The 9,090-nt window shown below is 38.4% G+C and overlaps 1 protein-coding gene across 5 annotated transcripts; it reads left to right on the forward strand.

Annotated features, from left to right (window-relative positions):
- The first annotated feature begins 1,669 nt into the window (after positions 1-1,669).
- On the forward strand, positions 1,670-5,811 carry LOC311288669 (single-pass membrane and coiled-coil domain-containing protein 3-like). 5 transcript variants are annotated; one of them, XM_084406184.1, is made up of 3 exons: positions 1,670-1,961; positions 4,826-5,064; positions 5,155-5,702. In XM_084406184.1, exons 2-3 carry the CDS (start codon positions 4,858-4,860, stop codon positions 5,533-5,535), a joined length of 588 nt encoding a protein of 195 aa, XP_084262310.1. In that variant the 5' UTR covers positions 1,670-1,961; positions 4,826-4,857; the 3' UTR covers positions 5,536-5,702. The 5 variants fall into 5 exon arrangements, with proteins under 5 accessions (XP_084262310.1, XP_084262309.1, XP_084262307.1 ...); XM_084406183.1 differs by having other exon boundaries at positions 3,974-5,064; positions 5,155-5,701; XM_084406181.1 differs by having other exon boundaries at positions 4,826-5,811.
- The last annotated feature ends 3,279 nt before the right edge of the window (positions 5,812-9,090 follow it).

The raw sequence follows: 9,090 nt of genomic DNA on the forward strand, positions 1-9,090 counted from the left end.
AGTTATGTATTTATGTTGCTTGAGTGATCTTAAATAATATTTTTGACATTTTTTTGTTGCCAGAAGGCCCGAATATGAATTCTTCTGTTAAATCCCTCAAACTGGAACCTCTTCTAAATGGTTTAGAAACGTTAGTTTGCTAGAGAAAAAAGAGCTATAGATAGTATTTTGCTAAATATGTGTACTATATCACATAATTAATAGAATTTTACTTGTATCAATAAAGTAAACATGTTGTTGTCACTAAACCTAATAAAATTCTGTTTAGTAACTAAATTGTTTTGACAATCACAATACACTTATTGAGTAACAGGGTTGAATCTCTATTGACAATTATCAATAGTTGAGCTAAATAATTAATATAATTTTGATCATAATTTAGCATACATTTCATGTTATTAATGTATTACTATGGGGTGCCATATGTAAAAATTCAGATACAATTTTATAGCTGATAGATTTTAATTATTTAGCTCACTTTCCTCACATTTCGCTAATTTTTCTCACAGTTAAGACAAATTCGTGTAAAACTACATGTTCTTTGCAATTGTCAACAATATGTTTTAAAAAAATAAAAATAATAATCTAAACACTTAATCCAAATATTAAATGTAATTATTAAATCTAAATCTAAATCTGAAGATTAGAAAATCAGCTTTCTAAACTAATGAGCACCTGTTTGTATGAATTCCTCCAATGTTTTCCAAAATTGCTGCCAATCTGTTGAGTGTGTTTTTGTGATTGGCCACAGCCATGGTCATGCCCCCTTGTGGCCAGTGGATGTGGATTGTTAATCAGTTCTTGACCCATTCCCTACTATTCTGCAAATCTATAAATACTTAATGTAAATCTTTTAATATACTGCACACAGACAGACAGACAAACTGACACAGACCGACAGATGGACTGTTATAAGATGTTATTAAATGTTATTCAATAATGTTCCTGTGTTTCTGAGCATTTGTCACATTATTGACCTGATCTTTAATCAAAAGTAATGTATCTATCCAACCCCTGTAACTTTTCGCAACCCTGTTTCTTAAATTTCAACCCTATTATCATATAATTTTTATTAAAATAATCATAAATTATTTAGTTTGAAGGATTATATGCATTATGCATTTGAGCAAATACTTGAAAATGTATACTGAAATCTGTCAAATTAAACATGTCACAGTTTAAAACTTGGTGGAACAAAGATGGAACTCAAAAGTTACTGAAATTAATTTAAATCAAAAATGATATCTTAAATTAATTAGTTATATAGAGTGATTGTGACTTTCTTTACTTAATGGCAGGAAATTATATTTTAAAAAAAATCAATAAATATACTTTTTTTCAGGTTCTTGGTATTGGTAACAGGGTTGCACTTTGATACCTGAGCTGGACGAATCAAATTATTTAATGGTATATTGCCTGTTTTTATGAAATAAATAATAGAAAATAGTAAAATAAAGGGCCAATTTTTCAAAATAATGGATGCCTAAATTGTCCTCTAATTCTGGAATGACCCATATGTGTATGTTTATTGCATAACAGCCTTAACTGTGGAAAGTTCCAGGCCAGTTATTTTGCTGTGCAAGGAATTGCTTCATTATATGGCCAGCCCCAAACTTTTAGGACGGCCCCAATCAAACCATATAAAAGGGTTTGTGTCCTGTTGCTCAGAGCCACATTTCGAGGTGAAGACCTATACGCGTTTCTGCTATTTTTTCCTTTTTGAATTTATTTTCTTTGTATTATTCTAAAACATTTTTAAGTAAAACAAAACCATTTTGTGGTGATTCGAAAAAAACGTGCAAAACAAGTCTCAGAGTGATTTTTCCCTAGAAGTATCTTTACTTTGTTGTATTTTATATACACTAACACTAAGCAAAAGTCCAGTGAAACGGACCCAGGACTGAATTGGATCGGACACCGCAGAGGACCCTGAAACAACTTCTAGCACCTTTAACCTGCAGGTAAGGGCAATCTATGATTGTAATAGGTTATGGGAATGTTGTAGAATGATTTCAAAAATCGTGATATCGCACACCCCTAAACCAAAGTGCACTCACACGTCGACTCTGCAAGCTGGAGGTGCTCAAAAAAACGGAGTTAAGGGCACCTTGATGCATTTTACAAGTATAACCCTATGTATCACACTCACAAGAACAAGGGAGAAATGCTGAAGAACACAGTCTCTGAACAAATGATGTTTCGGTGAGACAGAAAGAATAAAGGCATATATTTACTTTCTAGTCCATTGTTCTTTGAATTGTCAGTCTACATCATTGTCTTCTGTGTATTAGAATAATTCATTGTGAATTCACGAAATTCGCCATTTTAACGTTAACTGCCTGTCAGATACAGACAGCGATGTTGCCAATGTCATTATTTTAATTTTGACATAGAAGAGGCGGGGGATAATATCACGAGCAGGCGCGGGTGCCGTGAGCGCTGAGTGAGCAGGAACGAGTAGTGAGTTGTCGTCAAAAAAGATGTAGAAAGTAAAAAAGCTGTCGGGGCTAAAAATAGAAAAAGAAAGAGGGAAAGGGAGATGGCATGTCAACTGATGCGACAGCAACTAAATAAGTGGATGGTGAAAGGCAACAAGATTTGAAGTGTGACGTCCAGGCATGTGTAGCCTACTGGCCATCTGGAATACCGGGAGATTCCCAGTGGGCCGAGGTGCGTTTTGAGCCGATACATCTCATACTTTTTTGTTTAGTTTTTTTTTGTTTTTGTTTTAACAGCCCATAAAACTCTTACATCGGTGGCGCATTTGTTTTGTTTTGCATAATTGGCGGCGCTGGGTTATTGCGTAATGTGTAATGGTCAAAAAAAAGTCAGCGTTAGTTTTTTTCCGGACACCCCACGTAGATCAGCGGCCCATTGGTTCTTTTCTTGATGGTCACTGGGCTGGCCCAATCACATCTTTAATATGAAGTATAGAAATATACTCTTTATGCGTTTATATATTATATATTATACAAAACTAATTATGAAAGTTCCCTTTATTTTTCAGTGCATTTGTTTTACAATATATGGCTATTACTATCATGGGATTAATATTATAACTATTATTATCATTATTAGTAATGTAGACAGACACTGTAACTTAAAGAGGTTTGAATTTTTCTTTGTTTAATTTGCACCAGATTGATGAATTTAACATTAAAAAGCACAAAATTCTCTTGAAGGGGGGGGGGTTAGGGTTAGGGTTAGGGTTAGGCACAGATGCCCCCCAACCCCCCTAGAGGGACCGAGGTCCACTCACCACAGTGATCCAAAAATCCTGTGAGAAACACTGGTATTGCTATGCCAATGCAGCTTACAGCTTTTTTGGGGGGGATTCATCACTGTGGAGTATAGTTCAATTCTATTAATAAGTGACTTTTTTTTTTTTTTACCCCTTTTCATCTGTTAACTCTCACTCGTTCCTCATTACATTTTTATTTTTTTATGGGGTATATATATAAGTTGATTGGGTTGGATTTTTTGCTGCCGTATCCTTCTCACCTTTTTTACCCTTGACCAGTTTTCATGCCTGAGAGCACAAGAGTATATGAAAAATGTCCACAAAAACGATATGATCCATGTTGCGAGCGGTGTTGTAACTCATCGTGGCATTGAGGGCATAAACCGCACTCTTGCGCACGCCGCATGTTGTTTGAATTCTCCGCTGTAATGTGATGCTATCGTGTAATACAGCGCAGTGATTGGATTGAACTTTCTCATGAATAAATGCAGAGATTACTGACTGAAATTATTCAACAGCGTCTGTCCTGAAATCAGATCTGCAAAAAATGTCAAAAACAGAACGGCTTCCTATATTTGTTGTTGTAAAACAGTGTCCGCACTAACCTTATGTAATGGTTCTTTCATAGAAAATGAGCTCTTACAGTATATATAGAGTCTTAAATATTTATCACAATCATTAGCATCAGTGCTTGTGAAATTCCTAAATAATGGTTTCTCTCTTTATTTCAAGACCCTGAAGAAAAATGTCTTGGAGTGACATCTTCTACCCTGGAAACCCTGAAAAAAGGGAGAGGCTTATCCGCAAAAATCAAGAGCTTATAGAACTGATGAAAAACAACTTCCGTGCCACCAACCAACTTATAGAGACTCTTAATAAGCACTTACATATGTCCTTCAGTCCGATTGCCCTGAATGAGAAAGCTACTGTGAAGGAGAACTGTGACATAATCATTGAATGCATACATGAGATCCAGGCAGTGGTGGAGAAGATTGACAAGCACCTGAAGGAGAAGCTGGAACCCACGCTGTATGAGAAACTGCTGAAGTCGTCTCTGACTGTCGATGACCTTCATCACGTCTCACTTGTTTTAACGAGATTTTTTGGTTCTGCTGCCTTTTTTTCAAGTGTTGGCGTAGATGTAGTTTGTTTCCTAATTAAAAATGGAAAAATTCTGACAAACTTAACTTTGACGATTAGTGGGATTGGAATAATGGTTATAGGCGGTGTTGTATTTGGGGTGCTCCTTGTGATTGGTATGATAGCTGAGGGCATTCTAGGAAGTATTGAGCGTGATCAACTTGACAGCGCTCTGGCAGAGTATGAAAAAGCTTTGAAAGAATTCAGGCCAGCGTCTGAAGAATATCAGGATAGCATAACCTATGTTAGGATACAAATTGAGATCTCAAATCACTGAAATAAAATGTTTAACAACATTTACCAATGACTCCTGATTTATTTATTTTTTTAAATAAAAATTAAACTTGCATTCAATGCAAAACAAATGTTTAACACTTCTAAATAATGTTTTGCTTTTGACAAGATGGAAATAAAATAATGAAAGATTTTTTTTTTTTTTACAAGTTCCCCCCTCTTGACAACCAGAAAACCCCAGAATGATGTCTCTTCCGATCTTTGGCAAGAAAGACAAACTGAAGAAAGAAGACCTGATCAGGCGTACCCAGACCCTCCACCACTATGTGCACAAATACTTCAACATCACCAACAGACTGTTGGAGATACTCAATACTCACCTGAATCAAAGTCCTTCCCCTGCAGTCTCTGTAAATGAGCGCACGAGTATTGAGGAGAACTTTGCCAGGGTGAGAGATGTTATGCATATGATCATTGAGGTTTCTCGGAGGAAGGACAGGCATGTCCGTAAGAGCATTGAACCTGTTCTTTATCAGCAGATTGCCTTCTCTGGAGCGTCACTGAAAGAGAAGGCTGCCGTGATAAAGAATCTGCATCAGGACACTTTGGGACTCTTGGGAAATGTCTTCGGCCCTCTAGTCACTGTTTATCTGGCACACAGTGATCTGGGGAGTGTAATGCCTCCAGCGGAACAGCATGAATCCCAGCCTGTTCTGTCGCTTGCCCTCGGAGATCTAGTGCAGAGCAGAGCAAGAATCACTGAGCTTCTGTCTGAACCAGGGAAACAGCAGAAGAGCCTGGATGAAGCCCTGGAGTTGGTGGAAGATGCCCTGTCTGTTCTTAAGCCGCTCTGTGACTCCTACAATGACATTCTGAGTGAAGTGGAGGCATACGTCACCATCCTATCTGAAAACATGTAGAGCACATGTGATCACGGATTTAGATTTACCATCCGGATTCAAGGAGTCCCTCAAGAGTTTATTCAATTGTGAAGATAAACACAAATTCCTCCATTGTATTGTTAACCGATTTAGTTAACAAGATCAACTTGTTCAGATACATATAATAAATAATGATCAGAAATGATAATTCTTGCTCTGTTTCTTCAGTTCTCTCTCTAAGAATAATAAAAAAAAAATGCAACTCAAAATTTGGTCTTACATCACAACACATAGCAATAACATGAAAACTTCTTTAAAAAAAATATATAATATGGCTGAGGGTATGAGGGAACACTTGTGTACATAAAATAGATAAATAAATTGCCAGATCTTTTAACTCTGGTAGACGTTATCCAGTGGTGGAAAGAGTACTAAAAAAAAACATACTTAAAGCTGCAGTCCGTAACTTTTTTGGGTTAAAAATTAACCAAAATAAATGTTTGAGCAGGTACATAACTAGCCAGTGTTCAAAACTATCTGCTTGCCTTAGCTCGATTCAAAACGGTAAGCTTGTAATAATGTCTTTAATTCCAGTGGTACTGTGGATTTCTGCGGGTAATTTGAGCATATCTGCGTCATTACGTCACATCTGTGCACATAAAGAAGGAGTTTGCACATCGTTACACATAAAGGAGTCTGCACACCTGTACACATAAAGAAGAGTCTCTGCACATCTGTACACATAAAGAAGAGTCTCTGCACATCTGTACACATAAAGAAGAGTCTCTGCACATCTGTACACAAAGCAGTCTCAGCACATCTGTACACATAAAGAAGAGTCTGCACATCTGTACACATAATGAAGAGTTTGCACATCTGTACACAAAGAAGGAGTCTCGGCACATCTGTAGACATAAAGGAGTCTCGACACATCTGCACACAAAGAAGGAGTCTCGACACATCTGCACACATAAAGGAGTCTCGTTACATCTGCACACATAAAGAAGAGTCTGCACATCTGTACACATAATGAAGAGTTTGCACAACTGTACATAATGAGGAGTCTGCACATCTGTACACAAAGAAGGAGTCTCGGCACATCTGTAGACATGAAGAGTCTCTGCACATCTGTACATATAAAGAAAGAGTCTCAGCACATCTGTACACATAAGAAGAGTCTGCACATCTGTACACAAAGAAGGAGTCTCGGCACATCTGTAGACAAAGAAGGAGTCTCAGCACATCTGTACACAAAGAAGAGTCTGCACATCTGTACACAAAGAAGGAGTCTCGGCACATCTGTACACATAAAGAAGAGTCTGCACATCTGTAGTCATAAAGAAGGAGTCTCGACACATCTGTACACAAAGAAGAGTCTCGGCACATCTGTACACAAAGAAGGAGTCTCGACACATATGTATACATAAAGAAGAGTCTCGACACATCTGCACACATAAAGAAGAGTCTCAGCACATCTGTACATATAAAGAAAGAGTCTCAGCACATCTGTACACAAAGAAGAGTCTCGACACATCTGCACACATAAAGAAGAGTCTCAGCACATCTGTACACAAAGAAGAGTCTCAGCACATCTGTACACAAAGAAGAGTCTCGGTACATCTGTACACAAAGAAGGAGTCTCAGCACATCTGCATACATAAAGAAGAGTCTCTACACATCTGCACACATAAAGAAGAGTCTCGGCACATCTGCACACATAAAGAAGAGTCTCAGCACATCTGTACACAAAGAAGAGTCTTGGTTTCTGCCCACATGAATTAGTGTTTGGACATGTAGTACGAGGACCTACCACTGTTCTAGCTGATGAGTGGCGAACGTCTAAGCCTTCTGAAAACATTTCTTTTTAGCAATAGCTTGTGCCTCATACAGTCTACGCCGAAATCCACTCACATAATCTGAAGTTGAGTAGGTCTCAAACAAAAATGCAACAACATTTTGATAGGAAAGCTAAGTTGAGAGAGTTTTGGGTGGCTGATCAGGTATTGGCTTTGCTGCCTCTTCCTGCTAACCCATTTCAAGCGAAATTTACAGGACCTTACAGTGTAGCTAAACGCCTTTCAGATAATAAGTATCTGCTGAATACTCCTGACCGTAGGAGAAAAGTGCAAGTTTGTCACAGTAACTTGTTGAAATCTTATATAGTTCCTGTTCCTTCTGTCCCTGTTAGTGTGGTAAACACTTGTGATTCTTCTAATCTAGAACAGTCTCCTCTCTATTGCAGCATGAGTGGTGATTCTTCAGAGAATGCTGATGAGGATGGAAATCTTCTTTCACAAGGAAAAGTAGACGGGCGACTTAACAACTCCGAGATTCTTACTAAGATGATTGTCTTCTCATCTTTCTTATCTGACAGAGAAGGAGAGGAATGATGTCACTGAGTTAGTGATGTCGTTTCCTTCCCTTTTTCTTGACGTGCCTGGTCGTACCTTCTGCCATTGAACATGACATGTAGAAACTTCATGTCCTGTTAAACAGAATGCCTATTGAGTTAATCCTTTAAAACGAGATTTGCTAAAACAAGAAATGAACTATTTGCTTACCATAACCTGGCTGAACCTAGTTTTAGTTCATGGAGTTCTCCTTGCGTTTTAGTGAATAAATCCGATGGCGCATATCGATTTTGCACCGATTATCGAAAACTTAATACAGTGACAAAACCGGACTGTTTCCCGTTACCTCGTGTTGATGACTGCGTCGATCATGTTGGCTCTGCCCGAAACGTCAGTAAGTTTGACCTTTTAAAGGGGTACTGGTGGAGCCAAAGTGCTGTACAGAATATATAAAAGAGAAAATAAAAACAATGCAAACATACAACTGAACGTTATTATGAAGTGTTACCAATATGGGTAAATATGTACAGAATATGAAACGTGAATTGAGCAGGAATCACTGCTCCTCAAATCCCACAAAGAGTTTGTGCTTTCTTTTATCAGCCGGTTCACTGAGGAGCTTTTTACAGTCCTGTCTTTTTTCAAAGGCAAAAGTAAAACGTTCGGCTGGAGAACTTTCATTATATTCACCCTTGCAATCACACAACTTTTGAAGGCTTTTGATTCGCTCCTCTTTGTTCATGTTAAGGACACTGGGAACCTGAACTTAAGCTTCAGATTTTGAAGATATACTGTATCCCATACACCACAGCTCGGCTGGTTACACCTGTGGCTGGACTGAGTGCCGGAGGCATAGGCCCGGGACAGTAGGGGCGGCAGGTGTTTTCTGAGGGAGCAAAACATGGTGGTGGTTCTTCCTCCTGAGTCCTCAGCGTCAAAGGTAATCCCTGGAGCCATGGGATGTGTTTATGTTTTGAGAGGTATTCTGCCATAACACATTTTTTGTGTGTGTTCATATTGTGTGGCTCGCACATGATGCCGCTTTCAACCATGTGAGTCTCCAAATCGTCAATGTCCTCTACTTGAATATCAGAGGCAGGGCCGGAGTGGGGCCACTTTTCAGCCCGGGAGTTTCAGGCCCAAGACCGGCCCAGTTTTTCCATGGTGGAGTTCCAAATTTGCACTTTTTTTTAATTGGATAAATGAAGCAACAGTTCAGCTCGTAGGCCTACTATTGTGTAAT

Source organism: Rutilus rutilus (assembly GCF_951802725.1).
Source record: "Rutilus rutilus genome assembly, chromosome: 4".
NCBI lineage: Eukaryota > Metazoa > Chordata > Actinopteri > Cypriniformes > Leuciscidae > Rutilus > Rutilus rutilus.